Source organism: Piliocolobus tephrosceles, chromosome 1 (assembly GCF_002776525.5).
Source record: "Piliocolobus tephrosceles isolate RC106 chromosome 1, ASM277652v3, whole genome shotgun sequence".
NCBI classification, from domain to species: Eukaryota; Metazoa; Chordata; class Mammalia; order Primates; family Cercopithecidae; genus Piliocolobus; species Piliocolobus tephrosceles.
Window position 1 is genome coordinate 28,613,974 of NC_045434.1, and position 26,785 is coordinate 28,640,758.

At 37.2% G+C, this 26,785-nt stretch overlaps 1 protein-coding gene across 3 annotated transcripts in view; it reads left to right on the top strand.

The window, feature by feature from the left end:
* Nucleotides 1-26,785, top strand: part of DNM3 (dynamin 3) — a 566,202-nt gene that overhangs the window by 125,653 nt on the left and 413,764 nt on the right. For all 3 annotated transcript variants that reach the window (XM_023207167.1, XM_023207165.1, XM_023207166.1), the window contains exons 3-4: nt 19,433-19,582; nt 20,718-20,921. In XM_023207167.1, coding sequence (XP_023062935.1) covers nt 19,433-19,582; nt 20,718-20,921 — 354 coding nt within the window. The remainder of the gene's footprint in view (nt 1-19,432; nt 19,583-20,717; nt 20,922-26,785) is intronic.

Here is a 26,785-nt window from a genome sequence, read left to right on the forward strand (position 1 = left end):
AGCAAATGAAGATGCTTTGAATGTATACATGTGCTAAACACATGAAAAATGCTCTGTTGTTAGTTCAAAGTACTTTCTCTGCTATTGAGGCTTCTAATCAGTATGATTCTGTGATGACAGAAACTCAAAAGCTTACCTTTTTTTTTCTTCTGGTGCTGAAAACTTCCATCTTGTCAAAAGACAAAATTACAACAAATTTAGTTTAAAGATCTTAACTGGCTTTTATCTGTGATTCTAGAATCAGACAACACTTCATTTTACAAAATAAAATGAGTGTTCCAATGAATTGAGCAGAGGTTGGTTTTATAGACAGAAATGGACTAAGAAGGCAGAAACAGAAAACCAAAAAAGTCTGGGTTGTTTGAAGGTTACTTTTCTTGCAAAGGTTAAAGCAGAGGGGACTTCATTATCATGCCAGCTAGCACTGGCTTGTTTGGAAATTTGGCTATTATCTCTCTCTCCTGATTTCTTGCAAGGTCGGATAAATAACTTAGTTTTGGCTTGATGGTGCGGAACTTTAACTTGAGTTACCCCATTTTGTTTTGGTATGTGTTGGGCTTAGTGCAGGAGCTCAGTCCAAACCAATGGCCTCCTATAACAGTCTTAAGGAATTATTATAGTTGGAGTGGAAGTCCATTCTTCTGTCCCATTTGCTTACTAACCTACACTAAGGAAAAAAAAATGGGACTAAATTTAAATATTGTTTTTAATTTTCTGTTAGGACAAATGAGTGATTGCTATATAAAGGTGCATTTCAAGCACCAAATGCAAAATTATGCTATTGTTGTGTTGTTCAAATGTGAACTTTAGTGGTTATAGCTGAAACTTGTAGAGATATCTCAGATTCTGCCTTCAATTGGCTCATTCAGCTTTGATGGAAAAACACTTTATTTCTTAGAAAAGCTAGAATAACTGTTATCATTATTTTAATAATGACATTTACACAGGCTTTAGCATGTACATGCTTACTGGGCACTTATCTAAGTGCTTTCCAAATGTGGGGACAGAAAGTGGGTGATCCCTTTGCTCCCCATCATGGCTGACAGTCCTATAACAAATGACAGGTTAACAAGAGAAAAGCATAATGATTTATTAATGTGTATAAGCATGAGAACCAACAAAAAATAGGAAAGCTCAAAGAAGGGCCACATGGTTGATGCTAAAATACCCTCCTTACTGGGTTAAGGGAAGTGGAGGTGTAGGAGTAATTGATTTTTAGGGGGAATGAATGAGCACAAAGAACAGTGATAAATTATAGTCAGGATGAAGTTCCAATGAGCTCCGAGGGAGGCAGTGGGAACGTGAGGGGCTGAACTTCACTGTGAACAAAAGTTGTCTTATTATGCAGGTGGTGTCTCCCAGGTAATCTCTGGAGCTGCCCTTAGAAGAATAGATGAGAAGTCTCTTTGGACATGGTGATGACTCCTAGTCTCTTCATTGGGATTCCTAGAAATGGGGGTTCTTAAGAAAATTGCATTTCTTTGGTAAAGAAGCTTTCTTAGTCATATAAAGGAAATTCTAGAAAGTGTCTCTCCCAGTGTGCTTCAGGAAAAAAAGAGATTAAACAGATAGGCAGGTGAAGGCCAGAGAGAGACCTTGGGGCTGCTTCTTTAGTTCAGCATGTCAAAACGCCATATTTTGAGGTATTGTTCTCTAGGCCCTAATAAATATATCGTCTTATCTAATCCTCACAACATTCTTAGGAGGTAGGTGACATTATTCCCATTTTACATAGAGGAAACTGAGGCACAGAGAAGTTACAGTTTACCCGGGACAATCAGGGTTGTTTGGAGTATTAACATGAAATAATGTGTGTGAATAAAAGCTTGGTGTATAGTACAGCAGATTCTCAGTCATTTTTAATTTACTCTAAGGGTCAAGAGTTAGTAATTATAGAAGTCCATGTGACTTTGGGGCTTTCATTGGGCAAAACCACAAGTTTTGGCGGAAACAGATAAACATAAGCACTTATTCTTATTTGGCATAGATAGTTCCTTTCTTCTGCATCCTACCGCTATTTTCACTTTATAGATGGAATACTTTGAAGCAGGAAAAATCATTATATCTTGAAATAATTTTTAAAACAATCCAATAACAAACTCAGAACTACTGAAGAATAATAAAGGTAAGACAATATATATTAAACATTGTAGGGGTAACATTTTTGGGAAATTGACTTTTTTTTAGCTATATGGGATATTATTATCATTATTATTATCATGATCATTATTAGTTCCATTTTACATAGGAAGAAATTGAAGCACAGAGAAGTTACAGGTTAGCCAGGATAATACCTATTTTCCAGAACTTTTGTGGGGTATTAACAGTACTTAATGTGTGTTAATTTACATACTAACTTAGGTAACAGATGTATCTTAAGAATATGTGTATAAAATATGTTTTTGGAGTCAAATTTCATTTTAAATATGATAAATAAAAATGTTTTTGCTAAGGTATATAATTATCCTGCAAATTATTTTTAGGATAAGTATGAACTTTTATATGCAATGCAGTTCCTTCTTATGTAAGCACTGTGTTCTAAAATTAGTTTTTAAATCAAATATAGGGTATAGTAAGAATCACCATTAGGACCACTGAGCTCAATATTGTGTATGTGATGTGTATACAACCAACATTCCTTCTAACTTTTTACTGGTCACTGTTTTTCAATGGGTCTCAATTGGTTTTTTCAAAGTTTCTTCTTTCAGGATGTTAAAAAGAAGTATCAAGTAGCTATTATCAGAATTCAGTTTTGTTTTTTGTGGAAATTGCTTTCCCTAACAGGTTATAACATCCAATGATGTGCAAATTTCAGCATTACCTTTATGTTGAACATTAAAAAAAAAAACTATAACAGTAGCCTACATTTTAAATATACTTAGCATGCAATGGGCATTGTACTAAATTCTTTCTGTGCATTATCTTATTTAACATTTAACCACAAAGAGGAATGCATTCTATCTCTTACACTTCTTAGTAAATGCTTTATGCTTTCACTTATTAATTTCACACATTTTTATTTTTTAAAATGTGGTATGTGTTGTTATTTGCCCAGCCATATATATCCTATTTCCTTTTGTTTTTTCTCTTTGGTGCTTTTGTTAATCACTTGTTTATAGTTTTAAATGTTCTCTTTTCTGCTCTTGTTTTTTTCCCAATTATATGAAATCTCCTAAGTGTAATTCAGATTCTACCCTTTCTATAAATCCTTTACAGACCACTCTACCCTAAAAAGACCCTTCCCTTTGTGAAATCTACATAGCATTCATTTGACAATTATTCATTAAGCTGTTTATCTTGAAATTTTATTTAAATCTTTTGCTTAATTTTCACAAGTTTGTCTTCTTTTCCAACTTTGGTAAGTCCTTCAATTATGAAATATAGCTTAACACTTTGTTTCCCTATACTAGTGGTTGTTTAATGAGTAGCAGATTTTCATACGGCCTGAAAACTCCACTCCCAATTGAAAGGATATATTACAGAATGGAAAATAATCTGAATTCTGTAACCTAAGAAGCAAAATAGTCTGAATTCTGTAACCTAAGAAGCACAATGTGTAATTGAAGGCTTGCTTAAAAAACAAACAACAACAAAAAATACCAAAAACAACAACAACCAAAAAAACCCCAAACCCCCGAGAAGACCTTATCACAAAAGCCAAAACAGGTTTTGGGAAATTGAAAATACAGTATTTTCATGGTATTAAAGCTTCATATGAAAATGAAGCCCAGACAGCAACAACATACTCTTAAGAGTCTTATCCTGAGCTAGTCTCTATAAATGATTAGACCAGAAGGGGAGGAGATGGCTCATAAAAAGATCTGCTCCTAAAAAGAAAGTCTCAGAGATTTTGCTCCAGAGTGTTGGTTCATACTGAAAGAGGAAAAGAACATTAGACATTCTAAAATGCTGAAAGAGGCATTCAGGACCTCATAGTCTTTGAAAAACAGCACATAGTTCAGTTTTGACTTGGAATCATTCATTCATTTATTCATTTTTTCTTGTAATCGTTCCTGTATCCTTAAGGAATGTTAAATCAAAGTTGTAGAAGACATAGTCCCTACTCTCTAAGCACTTTCATTGTAGCATTGGAGATAAAACACAAACAAGTAGTTACTATGCTGTGGAAGGCATAATACATGTTACCTGAATAGCCTTGAACATGTTACTTAGCCTCCTGGGATTTAGTTTCTTTATTTGTAAGGAGCAAGCACTGGCTTTGGTAGAAAATCTTTAAGGCTGTTTCTACATGCAAAATCACATAAGTAGTACATTCACAAGATCTTGAAAAACTTTAGAGGAAAAACACATTCCTTGCAGTGGAGAGATCAAGGGAAGTTTCTTAGTGGAAATGATATTTGAAGAGGGCCTTGTTAGGTTGTTTTGAAAGGCATAGACGATGATAGTGATAAAACCAGTTATTGAGTGTTTGTTGTGCAGAAGGCAGTATGTGAGGCACTTTAAATACAGATTCCTAGGCCGGGCACAGTGGCTCACACTTGTAATCCCAGCACTTTGGGAGGCCGAGGCGGGCGGATCACCTGGGGTCGGGAGGTTGAGACCAGCCTGACCAACATGGAGAAACCCCGTCTCTACTAAAAATACAAAATTAGCTGGGCGTGCCTCTAATTCCAGCTACTTGGGAGACTGAGGCAGGAGAATCGCTTGAACCCGGGAGGCGGAGGTTGCGGCGGGCCGAGATTGCGCCATTGCACGCCAGCCTGGACAACAACAGCGAAACTCCATCTCAAATACAAACGAACAAACAAAAAACAAACAAACAAAAAACCCCATATTCCTGTGGGGAAGAGGGTGGAGCAGAGCTATCTCTCAATACCCTGAAGGTATTTGTACAATTTTGTGTACATGTAAGTTTGTACATTTTTATGGGGAAAGTTTCCATGACTTTTCTCAAATGCTTAAAGTAGTCCATAACCCCAGAAACAAGAACCGCGTATGATTCCTGTATTTTCGGAAATGCCCGTATGTAGGGGGCGAGGAAGGACGGATAGTGGTGCTGGTGGAAAGAAGGAACAGTTGATAACAAAGAAGCTGTTAAAAGCTAAGAATTGGAATCAAAGCCCCTGGGAGGGGAGAGCTTGAAGTAGTGAGACACACTTAATGTGGGGTGGCTAACAGATTGTAACCGGGAGTCAGAATGTCTGGATTTAAATCTTGGACTGACATCTCCTACGTGTGTAACTTCAGGCGATTCGTTTAACCTCTTTGAGACTAAGGCTTTTGCTATTTAGATTAATTGTTACAGATTTACTCTCTCTGTCTCTCTCTTTTTTTTAAATTAAGGGTTTACTATGTGTTAAATGCCTTCATTCATATACTCTTTGATACGATATGAATTTGTTGAGATCCTATACCTAGTTACTGGGAGAATTTTGGTGAATGAAGCAGAAGTATTTATTCTCTTGCCCTCACTGAAACCTATGAAAGAGGCACTATTTTGCAGTGGAGGGAACTGAGGCTTGGGGAAGTTAAGTGATTTCTCAGTCTTGTGATAAGGAAATTGCAGAACCTTCAAACATGGGTCTGACTCCAATTTTTTTTTTTTGAGACAAGATCTTCCTCAGTCACCCAGGCTGTGGCATAATCTTGGTTCACTGCAGCCCCCACCTCTAGGGCTCAAGTGATCCTCCCACCTCAGCCTTCCAAGTAGTTGGGTCTACAGGCATATGCCACTATGCCTGGCTAATTTTTTGTATTTTTGGTAGAGACGGGATTTCACCATGTTGCCCAGGCTAGTCTTGAACTCCTGAGCTCAGGCGATCAACCCGTCTCAGCCTCCCAACACGCTCAGATTATAGGCATGAGCCCCGACTCCTGGCCCAAAGTCTTAATCACTAGTGTTTTTTACTTCAGAATGCTGTAGGCATGGCTGACTCTTGTGAGAATGTTAACAAGGGGAGACTTACTTTATTTCAGGAATAATTTGCATAGAAACTCAAAGGTTGAGAGAGGGATGCTGCAGATATTTTGGATAGACTCTTCTAACTTTATGAAACTACTAAGAAGTATTATTAAATAATGGAGTATTTCAAATCAGTTATTCATGTGATGACACAATCAGATCACTGAGTAGTCACTATACTGTTATTGAAATTGCATTTTTCATTGTGATCTATGTTATTCATATTAATGACCCTCTAAAGTGAGTGTGCTTGCTTTTCAAGTAAGATAGATTTTTTTCTCATATATTTTTCACCGATTGTCCATTTTTCTACTCCCATAATTTTATCTATTTTGCAAAAGAAATGAATTACTTTTCATATTTAAGCCCCTTTTAAGGGAGGTGGGTGTCCTTGTGAGTTTTCCATTAAGTTCCCACTGAGAAAATTAGTGACTATCATAGCTAAGTATTAATTTACATACAAATTGAGTTGAAGAAAACCATAGAGTTTTGGATCCGAACTTTAATTTGTTTTCTTTATAGGTGCATTTCTGTTAGCATCCTTTAAACTGACTGCATAATGCATTAGGTTTTACTGAGTGCTGGCTATTCTTGTAAGAATCCCCTGGGATTAAAAACAAAAAATTATCTAAGGGAAACTTCTAAATATTTTAAGTTTATTTATCCCAATTTAGATAATTTATACACTAATTGACCTGTTTCATTAATTGAGTTTTCTTCATACTAGGGACAACATTTGGTTTTCTTTTTTCTCCCCATCCTTCTTCCCCTCTTTTTCTTCTTCTTTTTTTTTTTTGTTTGAGTTGGGGTCTTGGTCTGTCACCCAGGCTGGAGTTCAGTGGTGAAATCATGGCTCACTGCACCCTTGAACTCCTGGACTCAAGCAATCCTCCTGTCTCAGTTTACTGAATAGCTAAGACTGCACATGCATGCCACCATGCCTTGCTAATGAAAAAAAAAGAATTTTTTTTTTTTTTTTTTTTTTTTAAATCAGGGAGTTTTGCTGTATTGCCCATTCTGGTCTTGATCTCCTGGCCTCAAGTGATCCTCGTGTCTTTGCCTCCCAAAGCACTAGGATTACAGGCATGAGCTACTGTACCTGGCCATTGTTTTCCTTTTTTTTGTTGTTTTTTTTGAGACGGAGTCTCGCTCTGTCGCCTGGGCTGGAGTGCAGTGGCCAGATCTCAGCTCACTGCAAGCTCCGCCTCCCGGGTTTATGCCATTCTCCTGCCTCAGCCTCCTGAGTAGCTGGGACTACAGGCGCCCGCCACCTCGCCCGGCTAGTTTTTTGTATTTTTTAGTAGAGACGGGGTTTCACCGTGTTAGCCAGGATGGTCTCGATCTCCTGACCTCGTGATCCGCCCGTCTCGGCCTCCCAAAGTGCTGGGATTACAGGCTTGAGCCACCGCGCCCGGCCCATTGTTTTCCTTTTTAAAAAACTTTTCGAGAAATGATTGGGTTGACTCTATTGCTTAAGTCGTAGAATTATTTCTACCCTTCTAAGCAAAGGCATCTTGTCAGATGAAGTGGCTTGGCATTTTAGTTTTATATAACCAATTTTCATATCGTGTCCAAGAATTTACATGATATTTACAAGATAAAATCTTTATTTTTATTTGTTTAGACCTTTTAATGTAAGAATATGTACTCTTATTACTAAGTTATACTGTACAGACTAGGTAGAAGTTGCTTGGTACATAATTGATAATAAATATTTTTGTAGGGCTCCAAACAAAACTTAACTGACTTCTCTATTAGGAAAGCGTTTAGAAGCGATATCACTCCCAGTTATAACAATCTGTGATTTTGTTAAAGTTTAATACATTTATCAGAGCAAGCATCATGGGAACATACTTGTGCTTTTAGCAAAACATGTTGTGGGTATATATGTGCAAGCTTGGGCCAGAAGAAGAAAATTTTTCTGAATGATGTTACAATGTTGTAGATAAAGATGAAAAGATAGATTGTTTTGTAGAAACTGACAAGCTGATTCAAAAATTTATGTGAAAATAAAATAACCCAGAGTAGCCAAAACAACTTTGACAAATAACACTGAGGTTGGAGAATTAACGTTATCTGATCTCATTATACAGGTGCCATGGTTTGTGCCTGTATTCCTAGCTAGTAGAGAGACTGCTTGAGCCCAGGAGTTCAGGCTGTAAAGTGCGATGATTGTGCCTGTGAATAACCATTGCACTTCAGCCTGGGCAACTTAGCAAGACCCTGTGTCTTAAAATGAGGGCTTATAAAGTTATGATAATCAATGATATGGCATTGGCATAAAGAGACAAATAGATCAATGGAACAGGATTGATCCAAAAAATGGATCTACACATATGTAGACAATGGATTTTAGACAAAGGCGCAAAGGCAATTCAGTGGAGAAATGGTAGTCTTTCCAACAAAGGTTACTGGAAATAAACTTGGATTAATACCTTCCACCATATACAAAAATTAAATTGGCTGTTTCCAGCTGCTAACAACTTCCAGGAATTTGGTATGATGACTGTAGTAGTCTGTTCTCATTTTGCTAGTAAAGATATACCTGAGACTGGGTAATTTATAAAGGAAAGAGGCTTAACTGACTTACAGTTCCACATGGCTGAGAAGGCCTCACACTCATGATGGAAGTTGAATGAGGAGCAAAGTCACATCTTACATGGTGGCAGGCAAGAGAACATGTGCAGGGGAACTCCCTTTTATAAAACCATCAGATCTTGTGAGACTTCTTCACTATGATGAGAACAGAATAGAAAAGACCTCACCCCCATGATTCAATTACCTCCCACTGGGTCCCTCCCATGACATGTAGGAATTATGGGAGCTACAACTCAAGATGAGATTTGGGTGGGGACACAGTCAAACCATATCATTGACATTTAAGGAGCTCACCAAAAACACACTAAAGATCTCCTTTAAATATTTAGATGAAATAATGTTGGTGGCAACTTGTGTATAACATTACATACTCATAGAAAAAGTTTTTTGTGGTTGAGTTTTTGAGATATTATAATGTATCCAGCAATGCATATTGCAGCTCTGATATTTTCTTTAAAAATTTTTTGGTTACGTATATACATACTTACAGTTCTGATACAGCTACTACTTAAATGTCATTTATAAATTTTATTCCTAGTGGTCAAGATTCTGTGGGGAAACAGTATTTTCATTTTGTAAATCTTAGACTTCCTATTGATTTTTTGTGTTGAAATCTGATTATTTGAATTTTCATGACAAAGTCTCATCATTTTGCTTTTAATTACTCTATAGATTTTTATTTGGCAGATCATCTTATTTTTCATTATTAAAACAAGGACTGACATTTGCTGTCTCAGAATTAGTACATTCAATTATTCTTAAAAACATTGGAATAACTCCTTATTCAGAAACTCTTTTTGATATTTTCAGTTTCTAAACTTAGCTGATTATCAAGAGGAAGCAAAAAGATCCTTGAGTACCCAACTGATATTACAAAGTCTTTGATGTAAATCTCATGCATTACAGGGTCCCAGCCTTATTCTGGCCTTTCCAGCCTTATTTTAGACTCAGACCATGCATACTGGGTTATTAGATTTCTCAGTCTAGAGTATAATATAAAACCACAAGTGATAATGGGAATATGACTTAAAAACAGATGTGTTGCCAACAGTAGGAAGTGACAACTGTAAACTTGATAGCAAGGGAAGAGACACAAGGGAGAATAAAAAGCATAAATAGCACATAAAACACTTTTAAGTAAACAAAGTAATCTATAGCAAAATTCATTGAGATAATAAAAAGTGTTTAAATTTTCTATCCAATTGGAATTGGATAGAAATTCAACATGTGTTATATGGTTTCCTACATCCTTAAAATTAACTTACCTTGCCCTTTCAACAGCTTTTGACATGATCAATTACTCTTTGGCTTATATGCCAAATATTCCTGGTTTTCCTTCTATCTCTTTGTTCACTCTTTCAGGCTCCCTTGCCAATGCATTATCTTCTATCTGGCCTTTAAGGTTACATCTGCCCAAGGCTCCTTTTGGTTGTCATTTCATATTCTCCCTTTGACAATGTCTTCCACACTGTGGCTTCAATTACAACTCTCACATGTTTAGCTCCTGGGCTAAACTCCAGACTCATATTTTTAACTGACTGCTTGAAATTCTACTTGGATATTTCAAATGTATCTCAAGCTCAGCATGTCAAAAGCCATATTTATAAACATTTTTTTCCTCCTTATCCACAAACTTCAAGCCTCCTCCAAGGTTTATTTGTTGATTCCTTCAGTCATCTACTCATTCATTTATTTATTCCTCAATTCTACAAATATGCAACTTGTTTAGGTACTGGGAATACAGCAGGGGTAAGACAGATAATGCTCCTGTTCTCATAGTGCTTATATTCCAGTGGATGAAGACAGACAATAAAAAACAAATACGAAAAACTTTGGACAGTGACCATGTGCACTGAAGAAAAAAATTGGGCAATGTAATAGGATATGACTAAGAGATGCTACTTTATTTTGTCTGGTCAGGGAAATGTCTCTAAAGAGATGATATTTTGGATGAGTAAATGACAGGAAGGAGCCACACATGCAGAGATTAGAGGGACGAACATTCCAGAAGAGGAGCAGCTTATAGAGAGGCCCTGAGGTAGGAAGGGACTTGGTGCTCTTGAGCTGCGGAAGGGAGGCCGTTGCAGGCAGAGTGAATGAGCAGGTAGGGTGGAGGTAGTGATAGAGATGGCATCAGAGGCAGATGGGTGGCAGACTGTATCGGACTTTCTAGAGTAGGCCAGGGTGAGGAATCTGTATTTTTCTGAATGTATTGGAAAACCAGTAAAAGTCTTTAAACAGGGGAGAAGCATGATGTGATGTATGTTTTAAGGAAATCTTTCCAGCTACTGGGTGGAGAATGAATTCAGTGGAACAAGAGTGGAGTCAGAAAGACCAGTTAGGCTATTTTTTTGGTAGTACAAGTAAGAGGTGCAGCGGGCTTAGAAGCAGCATGGCCATAGTGGAAGCAGTGAGACAGTGTTTGGAAGAGAGTTGAGGAAAGGAAGCTTTGAACAGGTGATTTTTGAGATATCTGTTAGACATCTGAGTGAAAATATCAGTTAAGCATTAGAATTAGATATAGACAAATCTGGAATTCAAGGGAGAGGTGAATGTCTGAAATGTGAATTTAGAGGACATATGTAAAAAATTTTAAGGTAATGAGATTAGATGAGATCACTTACAGAGAAGATAGAGATGAAAAAGAGGATAAGAAGGTCTAGAAACAATTCTGGTGCTAAGATTTGGAATATAGTTTATCTCTTGATTGTGTTTTACGTGGAAATAAACTATGAGTATGAAATAGAGTTGATTTTTGTTATACTCTTCGAGCTCCTTTGGAAAAAAATATAGAACTAAGTTGAGCTATGTAGGTATCAACAGCTGCTAGATTCTGATTGTTATTTTGGATACTTGTAGTAGAATATTCCATAAAAGTCCCCCATCTCTGGGGATTTCTGTAAGTGCTGGCCTTGGTCTTGTCCACTAGCACTATTCCAGTTACATGGGGCACCTTAACCTTCACCTCTTGGCTCAGCCTTATCCAGGCTTTAGAAGCAGAAGAAAACTGTAAAGGCTGTTGTTCAGTAAATTTCAAGATGGCACTGATATTAATTTCTCTTGACCCTGAATACTGTTCAACTGGCTTCGGCTTTGTATCTTGACAAAACAGCTCTGCCTTCCATTCCATGACTGAATTTGCATCTTGGTTTTCGGCCTAGTTTGCATTTGGAGTTTTGTTTTCATTTCCTACTTTGTCTTGAAAGTACCAGAGCCCTGATCTTAAACCCTGCTCTCTGTGTCTGGTCTGATACCTGCTTGGCACCAGCTTTTTGTCTTTTATGAAATCTTGGCACCCCCTGCCACTTACTGCCATCTCACCCTATTGTTCTTAACTCTCCTACTGAGACCTCTACCTTTTACCCACTGCAGGACTCCCTGAGGTTAATTGTTTGCTTCTTTAGATTTCCATTTTTTTTTTTGATTGCTAGACTTTCCCTGTTTATCTTAGCAATACAGTTGAGTTCTGTTTCATATCTGGGTCCTATGTAATTAATATATAACTAAACTAAAATTCTAGGATCTTGCCTTCGATTTGAAATGACTTGATGGGAGCATTTAGAAATTGCTATTTTTAATTAACACATAATAATTATACATATTTATGGAGTACAGTGTGATATTTCAGTACATATATACCATGTGTAATGATCAAATTAGGGTAGTTAGCCTATCCATCACCTCAGACACTTAGCATTTCTTAGTGTTGGGAACATTCGAAATCTTCTCATCTAGCTATTTGAAAATACACAATTTATTATTCTTAACTGTAGTTACCCTTCAGTGCAAACAATCCTGGAATTTACTACTCCTATCTAGCTGTACTTTTGTACCTGCTCTCCAACCTCTCCCTATCTCCTTTGCCCTCAACACTTCTGAGTCTCCAGTGACCACTATTCTACTCTCTAATTCTAAGAGATCAACTTTTTTTTTAAGCTGTCACATGTGAGTAAGAACATGGAGTATTTATTGGAAGCATTGTTATATCCAAAGTAGACTGCTTTAAAGAAGAAATAAATCTACAGATGTCCGTTTTTTTCCTTTCTTTTTCTTTTGAGACTGAGTCTCGCTCTGTCACCCAGGCTGGAATGAGGTGGCATGATCTAGGCTCACTGCAACCTCCACCTCCTAGGTTCAAGTGATTCCCCTGTCTCAGCCTCCTGAGTAGCTGGGATTATAGGCACCTGCCATCACACCTGGCTAATTTTTGTATTTTTAGTAGAGACGGGGGTTTCACCATGTTGGCCAGGCTGGTCTTGAACTCCTGACCTCACGTGATCCACCAGCCTCGGCCTCCCAAAGTGCTGGGATTATAGGCGTGAACCACTGCGCCCGGCCTACAGATGTTCTTTACTCTAAATATAATAGGCATTAGGGAAACATGGAAGAGTAAAATGTATCTCTGCCTTTGAGGAAATATGTTTTTAAATATAGTCATACATCGATGCTCTATATAGCCAGTGAATTCAGCTTGTTGCATTGAAAACAGTCCCTTATGTATATGACCCTGTACTCTGTTTTCACTGGAGCCCTGTGCTCACAAAACATTGCTATTAGAAATAAGAAAACTCCAATTAAAATTTTGAGGAACCTCAATTCTTAGAATAAAGATGGACAAGAGATTATGTTCTAGTGCTCTGTAATTATTCCTTTCTACTTAACCTTGATAATTAAAACATATACATATTTTTCCCCATGGAAGGGGCACAGTGGAAATATTTAAATTCTTATGGTCATGCTGTGCTTTTCACAGATGATTGGAACATTGCGCAGGCATAAACCCATCTCATCCTTCCCCCAAACAATTTGTCAGTTGTTTAACCTAGCATAATTTGTGTTTCATGACCAGTAAAAATGACAGTGCTAAAATGTTTTAAAAGGAAATAAAAATGAAATAGAGTTATAGCTCTGATTTTTTAATATTCCCCTTTTTTCCTCCCTAATCATTCTTTGATATAGTAATGTATCTAAACCTTTGCTTCAATTGTAGGCTATTTTTAACATGGTAAAAACAGAGAAAATAATCAAAACTAGGAGTTTTATTTTGTGAAACTAAAAACAGAAATTTTATTTTGTGAAAATGAAACATAAATTTCAATAAGACAGGTTATACTGCAACAGAAAAGAATTTCGCGGATGCAGTATCACGGTTTCAATGCTTACGTACACATAACCTTCATCCTTTGTATGACTTTGTGGCTAGGAGATTTAATACACTGACTACTCACATTGATGCTGGGCTGAAGCCTCAAATTGTTTGAGGAAAAGACCATTTCATGTGCCCAAATACGAAGCATTTAGAATGAAAGGAATACTGAGACCATATCAAGGGAGTTCATGCCACTGGAAATTGTACCTTTCTGTGAGAAAGAAAGAATCTCAAAGCTGTAAGATGAGATTGTATAACCTTCAGACATGTTAGTTCACTATAGTATAAAAATATGGTAAACCATAGTTTACCACAGTGTACCATGGTAGAAGACACACATTTAGCAGCTCTTAAAAGGTCTGGCTATTGATCAGCTAGTACAATTCGTTCTATAGAGTCTGACTTAGATGCTAGAATTTCCTTCATCCCCAAACTACAATTATCATCATAGAGACAAGGGGACATGGATCTACGAATCTCTGGAGCTGGGTAGAGGATGGATTACAGGTAGCCCTTTCTTGAAAAGCCAGGTCAGCTGGTTTTGCTGAATTTTCTATCCTGTAGGTTGAATTCTTTTCCAGGAAGCTCTTTGGTTCCCATAGAAAAGAGTATTTTGTGGTTCCTACCCTATTGGTTTTCCAGATATGCTGGGGCAGGTCTGAACCCCAGTGATTGACATGGATTAGACCCAAATTGTCATACCTGCTGTGATTACTCTGAGGTCACTCATTTAGGATCACTTTTTGCGTGCATGTGTGTGTGTGTATAATGTATTTTGTACTTATACAGTATTATAGTGGTATATAAACTATATAACATTACTTATACAGTTTAACCAGTGAGATGGTTAAATGGTTAACAAGTAAACCACCTAGTTAACCAGTAAAGATATAAAATGACCTCAGACAAATATAATCAATGCCTACAGTCCCCTGATGAATTTCACAGGCTCCCACCGCCATTAGTTCTACCTATTCATCTCATCTATGCTCATTGTTCTGCCTCCTTCCTGTTCCTATGGATGCCGTGGCATGTTTGTTTGTTTCTTTCTGGCCTCTTATTCCCCTCCCCTCAGACATCACTTCAGCATTTGTGCCTTCTCACTTCGCTTATCCTGGGTGTCACCATTTCAGCCTATGAACATGCCATTAATTTGCCATCTTTACAAAATTTTCTCTTGACTTTACATACCTCTGTAACTGCCCTCTCCCTTCTCTCCTCTTCTTTACCACAAAACTCCTTAAAGAACTGTTGGCTGGGCACAGTGGTTCACTCCTATAATCCCAGCACTTTGAGAAGCTGAGTTGGGAACATGACTTGAGGCCGAGAGGTCGAGACCAGCCTGGGCAACACAGTGAGACCTCATCACTACAAAAAATAAATGAAAGTTAGCCAGATGTGGTGGCACACTGCCTGTAGTCCCAGCTACTCCAGAGGCTAAGGTGGGGGGAATCACTTGAGCCCAGGAATTCGAGGCTGCAGTGAGTAATGATGGCACCACTCCACTCCAGCCTGGGTGACAGAGTGAGACCCTGTCTCAAAAGAAAAAAAAAAAAGAATTATTCTATAATCAGCCTCTACTTGGTTTATTCTCTTCTTTCTTAAACCTCCTCCTGAAGGATCCTAAGTGACTAAATTCTAAGATCCATTCTTAGTCCTCCTGTTACTGGACATGTAGGCAGGGTTGGATGGAGTAGGTCTCCTCTTTTCTTGCTTTGTTTTCCCCTTACTGTTTTCTCCTACCTTCTAAGTCTCCATTTCCTGACCTCTAAACTTTGGAAAACCCAGGGCCTGGTACTCTGACTTCTTCTCTAACTCGTACTTAGTGATCTCATCACTTGCCTGACTTGAATAACTCCCAAATATATATCTCTCACTTGGACTTCTCCGTGAACAAAAGATGCATATATCTAGCCCTGAAGAAATTTTTATACAAATTAGAAAAAGCTGCCCTTTCCTCAAGCACATGACTGCCATCTTCTGGAAATTTTTCAGAGTAGAGACACCTATCCAAAGACTGAATGTGAATGGTGTCTCCTTCAGCTGTGTGTGGTCCTCAACCTTAGCAGAAGTGCTTTTTCTCAACTTGGCTGGGTGTGTAATGGGCATCACAAGCTTAATAGGTCCCAACCCACATCCCATCCCATCCCATCCCATCCCATCCCATCCCATCCCATCCCATCCCATCCCATCCCATCCCATCCTCTTTCCTTCAGTCTTTTCTATTTCAAACATTTTCTGGTGGCTGAGGTCAAACTCTTTGAAGTTATCCTTGATGCTTCTCTTTCTCTCATTCCCCAGCTTAAATCCTTCAGCATATTATGTTGGTTTTTTCTTCAAAATACATTAGAATTTAACCACTTATCACCACCCTACTGTTGTCACCCTGGTCCAAGCCTCAGCAGCTATCCCTAGGATAATTCCAATAGCAAGCTTCCTTTCTCGCTCCTCATGTCTGTCCTCAACACAGCAGCCACAGTTGTTTCAAACCCAGGTCACAGCATGTTTCTGCTCTACCCCAAATCCTTCAGATGTTCTACCGTCTCACTCAGAGAAAAATCAAAATCCTTAAAACAGTCCACGGGCCCTCCACATCCAGGCCTGTCTACAGCACTGGCCTTGTTTCTTGCCTCCCTCCCCTCCACACCGCCTGGTGCTCCAGCCACGTGGACCTGGCTCTCCCTCAACATGCCGAGCACACATCTGCTTTAGGCACTCTGCCTGGATGCCCTTCCATGCAGTACGGCCTGCTGCCTTCCTTTCTTGAGTCATTGCTCAAAGGTCACTTTACCCTGTCATGGAAGCCTTCCTCATCTATACCACATAACCAAGCAACCCCCTTCCCAAAGCATTTACTATCCCCCTGCTATTTTATTTTCTCCATAGCACTTAGCATCAGACACACACACATTGTTTACTCTTTTACCTGATTAGAATTTAAGCTTCGTGAGCCTAGAGAATTATTTTCCCCCTTTACTATATCCCAATTTCTAAAACAGTTCTTGGCAAATAGAGTGATCTCAATAAATGTTAATCAAATAAATAAATGAATACAGGTATCCTTGGATTTGTCTAGGGGACGCTATCCTCAACAAGACACTGCAAATTGACCAAGGGGTTGACAAAATAAAAATACACAAATGTTTGAGATGGTCCTGCACAATTATCATCTCTTGATTCCAAGATAAAAGTATTTTCAAGAGTTTGAGAACTCATTTAAATCTAATTTGAAAATAGCATTGATTTTACACCCTTCCGGAAGGGCATGTTTCCTACAGAGAAAGCAAGTAGGTGCCATCTAGTGGCAACAAAGGAGGTCCACATTTGTGTTAACTGGAATGTATCGATTAGCAATGATTGAAAATGTAGTTCCTGATCCAGAAGCTTATGAACTGTATGACAGAACAGTTGTGATAGCCATAAATCCTCAAGGGTGCATTTTCCACAGAATAGGTGGCATTGAAAAAAACACAGTTCCATTTTGTCTAAATTATTTCTAATTTTTCCATGTAATTTTTGCTTGTTTTCTGAGATCTGACTTCTTTTGTTCCTTTGCTTTTCTTATTGTTTTTTCCTCTACTTATCTATATACTCTTACACTCACATGGTACTGGCTTAAGCATTGAATGGTTAATAAAATGAAGGCTCCATCTTCTGGGAATTTATATTCTAATAAAGACAGTGCCTATGAGGGTAAGTGTAGAAGAACATGCCTGATCTTGATGAACTGATCTCTTCAGGCCCGATTTCTGCAGCCTGTTGAGTCTTTACTGTTGGGTATACTTCCAGCATTAGAGGAATGAGCTTTCAGGAGACTTAGCTTGCTGTTTTTCAGAAAGTGGCACATTATATAGAGAAACTAAGAAAGAAGGAGAAATACTCATGTCCATGCATGTTGTCAGGAAAGACAGAAATTAAGTCCGTCTCTGATTCTCATTCTAACATCCCAAAAGCTAGGTCATTTCAATTCTTTGGTAAATTAAAGTGGAAATTTTTTGGTCCACTTTGGGAGTCTGTGACCTTTCCAGTTCAGAGTGGCTGGGGTTGGAACTGGAAAATCTTTGCCACCAGAGGGCCCGAGTAGTGGTGAGACAAAGCAAGGTAAGGGTATAAGGCCCAGGAAGGAGACAAACTCGGGGTGCTGACACTCATATTAATGCACACGGCCTTTTCACAGCTGAGTAGCACCAGAGGATAAAAGTTGGACCCGTGGAATATGACAAGAAAGCAGGTTTCATACCAAACATAAATATTTTCCAATGAGAGTTTTTTTCCAACGAGATCAAAGTTTCTGTTACCCATTAGTGGATGGGTCCAAGCAGAGACTGGATGACAACCTGCCAGATTTGTTGAACCTACGAAGATTCTCTGATTCTCTGAAAGACCTCTCTTTCTCCCTGCACATGTCAAAATCCTCCCTACTGTTCAATATTCAGTCCATACCCCACTTCCTTTTTTAGGTACCACAACTTAAAATCATCTTTTCTATCTCTACCTTTCGTATCATTTTAAGGGCAGCTCAGCATTTCTGTTATGCTACCTGCATAATGTTTTTTCTCAGTGGTCTAATCCTTAGCTTTTTGAGTTAATGCTAACCTACTTGAAGACATGGACCACATCTGACAGCTCTCTTGCTATTTGCCTTGACATTTCATCTCCAAGAGTGAATATTAACTGTTTATGATGGGGAATGGTAGTAAGGCTACCAATAATTGCCTCATCTGGCTTTTTTTATTTTATTTTTTTTAAGACGGGGTCTCACTTTCTTGCCCAGGCTGGAGTGCAGTGGCATGATCACGGCTTGCTGCAGCCTCGATCTCCCTGGCTCTTATCTGGCATTTGGGTCCAAGGTGCTTAGCCATAGTCTAAGTTTAGTGGTACAATTCTTCATTGAGATATTAGATAAACTAAAATCTTTGTTGAGGTTTGTTTCTCTGTTAGATTTATACTCATTTAAAAAAATCTAATAGTACTGTACTAGCTTTTCTTTTAAATTGTGGTGTTTTTCATATACCTGATTTCTCTCAAAGTAGGTATAGAAATTGATAATACAACACTTTGTAGGATGTTACTGAAATTTAAAAACCCAGTTTTGTTATTTATGTAGTTATTTTAGTGTTCTTCCCTCTGCTGAGGGATTTTTTTAAAATTTTAGATTACAGGTAAGTATTTTCTTTGATATAATACTTTATAACTTTTTTTTCCTTGAGAAATTGTCTTTATACAAGCTGATGTCGTATTTTCAATAGTATGTTTTTAAGCTAAAGGATTCCATATATTATTTATTTTTAACAAATTAATCAAATGATTCCCCCTAATTTATTTTACCTTCTGAAGATATATTTATATAACCTGACTTTCCATCCTGATGAAGTGGTGATATTGAAGAGGGAAATGCAAACAGAACTCAGAGGTATCCTAGATCTAATGTTTTTAACAATCAGGTGCTATTGTTTGCTTTATCATTTGGACAGCCAAAATTTTCTTTAAATTATTTAATAGGCTATGTAGTTTAGGGACAGGTTATAGTATTTAATTGCTCAACTGAAAATTAGCAAATTTAGCATCTATAGCATCTGTACTATGTTTAATATTTCTGAAGTATTAATTGTGATTCTTAGTAACTACTGTGTTCTGTGGGGTGTTCATGAGGGATGAAGAGAGAATATCGGATAATTTGACTTATAATTAAAGAAACATTTTTTATAATTATGGCAAAATGCATGAATTTAAGTCGTGTCATTTTGGTTTTATTTTTGTAGAATATGCTGAGTTTCTACATTGCAAAGGAAAGAAATTTACAGATTTTGATGAAGTTCGCCATGAGATTGAAGCAGAAACAGATCGCGTGACTGGAATGAATAAAGGCATTTCCTCCATACCCATTAATTTACGAGTCTATTCCCCACATGGTAAGTAAAATAATAAAATTCCAAATTCTTCTCCCCAAACATTTTTACTACATTAATTAACATACATCATTTGTACAGAAGATACAAACAGTGCTGGCTTTCTAGGGTATCCCTTGGATACTGCCCATTAATTTTATGGTTCAAAGAGCTCTTAGAACATTTAAGGAGAGGGAGGAGGAGATGACTTTAATAAAAACAGAATTGAGTTAGTCATTAAATTTTTTTCTTCATTTTCATAATAAGCTTTTAGAATTTGAGAAGGGTGTGTATGAAAACTTCCATTTTTCAGTCTTTGCTGAAATCTTAGAGGTACATGTTACTATGGTTGCATCCTCCCCTATTGGATTTCTTGCAGCCATATATAGTCCTGTTTATTTTCTTCCTGAGAAATCAGCTCTGAGTTATCCCCCCAGACTATTGGTAGAAACTTATAAATTAGATAACCAATCCATAATGTGTGATGGGAAATAGCCTCTATGCTGACCAAATTTTTAGTGGGCAAATTTTCATTTCTTATTCCCTACTTAGCTCTATTGCTTTTAAAACAGAATATAAATGACATAAGCTCAATTAGGACTTCCCAAGGGTACTTGGTGCCAACATTGTTTGTACAGAGAGGTTGGGCTACAGTCATGTTGTTGCTGACTCTGTTCGTACAGCTAATTCAGTAAACTCAGGGCACCACGAATGGCTAACAGCTTCCTACTAGGCTAAGTGGCTAACTTTCTATAAAAAACATATGATACTTTTTAAGGAAAGGGCAAATCTTACCCTGCGAGTTTTTATACCACTTGAAGGCGACGTACAAGACTGGCAGACAGCATATGCATTTTTCGTTTGGTGTTTTAATTATAACCCCCTAGTTACAGATATGACAGCTTTCTGAGCAAACTGTTAGGCATGCAAATCAGTGCCTTTCAAATTATGTTAAAGTGATCATTTGGCATAGCACGATCATATCATAAAATTAGAGAAAACTAGCAAAACCATTTTTATTTTATGCTTTTTATTCTGCACACATGGGTTTGAGTTGTTCAGATATACAATGTAGAAAGCTGAGCTAAGTGACAAATGGTTCTGTGTTATCTTTTAGCATTGAAGGTGTATGTAAGACTCTTTTATCCTTTCCACACAGTGTTAAATCTAACCCTTATTGATCTACCTGGAATAACTAAAGTGCCCGTGGGAGATCAGCCACCAGATATCGAGTATCAGATCAGAGAAATGATTATGCAGTTCATCACGAGGGAGAACTGTCTGATTTTAGCTGTTACTCCAGCCAACACTGATCTTGCAAACTCAGATGCGCTGAAGCTAGCTAAAGAAGTTGATCCTCAAGGTGAGTGTGTGACTACTAAGATGAGAAGGAATTAAAATGTCAGGAGTTTTGGTGTCTTTAAAGGTAACACAAATTCTCAAGACTCGATTTCATTATAAATAAATTAGGCATTGTTAATATTGTTAAACCTTTTGTATTTTAAATACAAATTCAGTATTTAATATTAAAAATAATAATTTTAGTAAAGATTTACTAAAATAATGAAATTTATATAGTCAAAACCTATATAAATCTAAGAATAATGAGATCTAAGAAAATAGACATTTCTAAGCCTCATAGGCTATGTATTTTAAAAAGTTGATAAAGTAAACTTCTGGTACAGCAGAATTCAGACAATCTACTAATATTATGAGTTACCTACATATACTCCCAACGAAAAGTATTTCTGTGTTTTTTACTTTGTCTTGTTTCTTTAAAATAGGAAGCTCTATTAATGCATGTAAGATATTATTTAGCTTATAATTATTTGAGAACAAATATATATAAAAGCACGGATTTATTTGTTATTGGCATCTCAAAATCCAGGAAAGTTCCTTTCTTAGGCAGATGTTTTAGCTTTTTATTTCTCTGAGCTGAATAATGACAGTTTATCATCAGAGACCTCAATGCTGGCCTCAGTGTGTGCCTGTTTAAAGTGACCGTAGGGCCGGGTGCAGTGGCTCACGCCTGTAATCCCAGAACTTTGGGAGGCTCAGGCAGGTGGATCACGAGGTCAGGAGTTCAAGACCAGTCTGGCCAAGATGGTGAAACCCCATCTCTACTAAAAATACAAAAATTAGCTGGGTGTGGTGATGGACGCCTACAATCCCAGCTACTTGGGAGGTTGAGGCAGAGGATTGGAATTGCTTGAAACCGGGAGGTGGAGGTTGCAGTGAGCTGAGGTCGCACCATTGCACTCCAGCCTGGGCGACACAGCAAGAGAGCAAGACTCCATCTCAAAAAAAAAAAAAAAAAAAAAAATAATAATAATAATAATAAAGTGATTGCGGAAGGGCATTCAGTGATGTGCCCTTTTAATATGGAGATGCATGTACTTCAATTTTAGGAATTTTTCTTTGTTTCATAATTAATTGCCCCAATTTTCTTTGTTCTTTTTATCTGTAGTTCTTATTAGCAGGTTAGAACTCCTGAATGAATCCTTTATTTCAGTCTTTCTCTTCTATAATCTATTTCTTGTCTTTTTGTTCTACTTTTTGCAAGATTTACTCAACTTTATCTTCTGCTTTTCTGATTCATTTTAAAAGTTCATTTTTTTTTTTTTACTTAGTGAATGTTATTTTTATTTTTAAAAATAGCATCTTGTTCTTGTTTTCACAAGTACAATATCTTCCTCCAAGGATTTTAGTGAGAGCTTTTGGAAGGTTTTCTTTTGTAATCTACATTGTCTGAGTCCATTGTTTTCTGATTGTTTGTTTTTGTTTCTGTCTTTGATGTTAGAGACCCTTTTCAAATGTTTGTCGATCTTTTGCCACTTGTTCGTGCATGAAAGTGGAGCACCAAAAGCTAATTTGTGTACATGAGAGGGATTCATGGACCAGTGGGTTTTCCTGTGGAGTAACTGTGCTGAGAGTTGACCATTTTGTTAGGAGACTTCCTCAACCGTTAGGTTCTAAGAGTATTTTCTCCTGAGCTGCTCTGGTATAAGCCTGATGTCTAGTGTTCTTGGAGCCAAGAATTGGTGGGGCAGGGGATGGAGTGGGAGGAGGATGGTTCTCACTATTCAGTGTGTACACTTATAATTAATCCTCTGCTTTCATAATGGCATTCCTGAAAGTTTTCTGGAGTCCAGAGTCCCTTTGGTTCAACCTCTTTTGAAGCACGTCTTCAGTACTCTGCTGAGGTGGAGGAAGGGTAGCTATGTGGGTGTGTCCTCTAGGAGCTTTCAGTCAATTCTTTTATTTTCAGCTCCTTCTATACCCTAGCGTTGGTTCTTCAATTCTTGGGCCTTTGCAGAATTCTGCAATGGTAACTGTTTTTTTCTTCTTGGTTTCCTCCACCATCCCTGAAACTGGGTCTTGTAACAAAGCAGGTAGAGGCTTCAGGTGGCAAGTAAGGACCATCACCAGGACTCCCTTTACAGCATCAGTGGCTTGGAAGAGTCAGATTATAAACTGGGACTGGAATCTAGTCATAAAAATGGTGCTGAACCATTCCTGTCTTACAGCCTTCTTGTCCCATAGGAGATTGAGCCATAGTTGTCTGATTGGGACAGAGAGAGTCATACCATCAGTGAATTCTAGTGAGTTCGGCCCAGTCACATTCCTGAAGAGTCCATGTAGAAAACAAACTCAGCTTCTCCTACTATACTTTCAAACATGCTTCTGACTCCAGATGTGTGGTGATTTCTCTGACTGCAAACAAGCAATTGATTCTTTTCTGCAGCAGACATCAGCTAGGTATCCTCTGATTAAATTCAATTCTTATACTGTTTACCTGGAAATAGCATCAGATCACACTGGTTGAGGGTTCAGTCCTACAAGACCAGCCCCACTTCTGATGCCAGTCACAAGATCCAGGTTGTTTACCCTGTCCTCTGACTGACTGGCTATAAATTGGGGTTTGTACAACCTTCTTCTTTTGTGTTCCATTAATTTGCTAAGGAGCTCACAGAACTCAGAGAAGCAGTTCTTTGTTGTAAAGAATATTACAAGGGATGCAGATGAAGTGATGCATAGGGCAGTGTATGAGAAGTGATGTGGAGTTTCCATGTTCTCTCTGGGCACACCACCCTCTAGAAACCTCTGCATGTCCAGCTATCCAGAAGCTCTCCGAACCCAGTCCATTTTGGATTTTTACGGAAGCTTCATTATGTAGGCATGATTGATTAAATCATCAGTTATTGGTGATCAACTTAAACTTCAGTCCCTCATCCCTCCTAGGAGGTCATGCCTGTTCTTTCTAGTGACCAGTCCATGTGCTGAAGCTATCCAGGAGCTGCCAGCCACTTACCAACGCATTAGCCTACAAAAAGATACTTATCACTTTGAAGATTCCAAGGATTTTAGTAGTTGTATGCTGCGGAATAGGGATGAAGATTAAAAATGCATACCACAACATGACAATCCAGATGAAGCTTCATGGAGTACTGCAAATGATACCATTCAGTCCCTGATTTCTCTTTTGCCCTACCTTGGTTCAGTCTCCTTGAAATTGTTTCTTTTTTAAGATAAATTCTTTTCACAGGTGACAAGATGGCTGTAGATATCCTGCCTCACATCCTCACAACTTCAAATCTAGTAGAAGAAAAGCCATTGGAGAATATTTTATTTGTGTGTATTATGAATTTTATAATAAATATAAACTAAAAAATTTGGCCAACTAATAAATCTTGTAAAGTGATTTCTTAAAATTGGTTTAACATATTCATGCTGTATTTTACCCCCGTTGTGCACATAGGGAATATTAATGGGCAGTAACTACATCTAATTTCTCAGGCTTTTCAAAAGAAGATTCATTTATGACCTAAAATAATAACTCATGTGATCATAGATCATTAGGTGAGAGCAATGAATGTTTGTGGAGGGAGTCATCAGTTTGCCAGAAAGGAATCAGTCTCCACAATGGCATTCCCAGTATATTCGATGTGTTTTTATAGCATAAGGAAAATACAGCATTGACTGTCAGTTAGGAGTGTGTCATTTTATGCCACAAATCTACTCCAGAAAGTCAACTGAGATTAAAAAAAAAAAAAAAACTATCATAGGCTTGGCTTATTTACAAGCTCATTTTTATTAGATGCCACTTAGAAATTGTCATGTAAATGTTCATGAAGTTACCTAAAATAAATCTCCTTTTTTATAGATCATTAGAAGTGCTTCTCCACCATTTACAGACCTACTTGCCCCCAATTTTTATATCCTATATATGGTGGTCCCAAGAGGAGACTTTTGAAAGTTTTAGTAGGAGTCATTACTGATGAGATAGAATTTATGTGTTATTTTGCCATTCGTTTTGTGTATGTCCTGTGTTTTTTTTGTTTCTTTATTTCTCTGTTACTGTCTCCTTTTGTGTTAAATATTTATTTTCTAGTATATAATTTTAATTCCTTGGTCATTTATTTTACTTTTTTGTTATTTTCTTAGTGGTTGCCATAGGATTACAATTAACATCTTAATTTATAACAATCTAGTTTGGATCAATACCAACTTAATTTCAATAATACACAACATTTTGCTCCTATATTAAAGCTCCACTCCCTCCCCTTCCTATGTGCTATTATTGTCATACAAATCACAACTTTATACAATACATGCCTATCAACACAGAAATATAATTATAGCTTTATATGAGTGTCTTTTAAATCAGATGTGAGAAAAAAGAGTTACAAACAAAAATATGTTTATATTGTCTATTATGTTTAACTATGTAGTAAACTTTACTGGTGTTCTTCAGTTTTTTCTGGGTGTTTGACTTACTGTCCAGTGTCCTTTTATTTCTGCCTGAAAGGCTCTCATTAGTATTTATTGTAGGCTATGTCTGTCAGTAAGGGATTCTCTTGGTTTTTGTTTATCTTGGAATGTCTTAATTTCTCCTTAAATTTTGAAGGAGAATTTTTACTTATTTTCCTTTCATCAATTTGAGCATGTCATCCCACTACCATCTGACTTCCATGGTCAAAATTCAGCTGTTAATCTCATTGAGGATCCCTTGAACATGATTTTCTTCTCTCTTCCTGCTTTTAAGATTCTCTCTCTCTCTCTCTCTTTTTTTTTTTTTTTTTTTTTTTGTCTTTTGGCAGTTTGATTATGATATCTGTAGGTACAGATCTTGTTGAGTTTATCCTACTTGGAGTTTGTTGACCTTCTTGAATGTGTAGATTAATGCTTTTTAAATCAAATGTAAGAAATTTTCAGCCATTATTTCTTCAACGATTCTTTCTTCCTCTTTCCCTCCTCTTCTCTTTCTGAGAATCACATTATGTGTATGTTGGTATGATGTTTTCACAGATCTCTGAGACTTTGTTCATGTTTCTTCATTCTTTCTTTTGTCTTTCTTTTCCTTAGACTGGGAGGAACAATCTCAATTGATCTGTCTTCAAGTTTGCTGATTCTTTCTGTCCATTCAGATCTGCTATTAAATCTCTATAGTGCATTTCTTAATTTCAGTTATTTTATCTCCAGATTTTCTATTTGGTTCTTTTTTTAAAAAAAATAATATCTATATCCTTACTGATATCCTATATTTGGTGAAACATTATTCTCATACATTCTGTTTGTTCTTTAGATTATTAATTTTTTTTAGTTTTTAAAACATATTTAAAATAGATGCTTTAAAGCCTTTGTCTAGTAATTTCAATTTCTGGGCTTTTTCAGGGACAGTTTCTATTGACTATATGTTTAATTTTGGGTGGGACATACTTTCTTTGCATATGTTAAAATTTTTTTTGTTGAAAGTGAGATATTTAAATAATGTGATATGGCAGCACTAGAAACCAGATTCCTCTCTCCATCCCAGTTTTCATTGCTATTTATTGTTGTTGCTGCAGGTGCTATTTATTTGGTTACTAATTTTCATGAACCAATTCTGTAAGTCTGTATTCTTTGTTGTGTGTGGCCACTTAAGTCTTTGCTCAGCTTTATTTTTTTAGTGGTCAGGACAGAGATTTTCTTAAATACCAGAGCCAGTAGATCTCTAAACATTTACCAAAGCTCTCAATGTACAAATGTCTTCAATGCTCAGACAGGCAGTTTACAACTCTGCCTTAATCCTAACTTCCTGCCTGTGCAGAGCCTCAAGGTGAGTTAGAGGTGAGAATTTAGGATCTTCTGAGGTCTTTGCTGTGCTTGCACAAAACCCTAAACATGCATGTGGCTTTCTAGATTCTAGATTGTACATATATACAAAATTTTCAATGACTTTTGTGG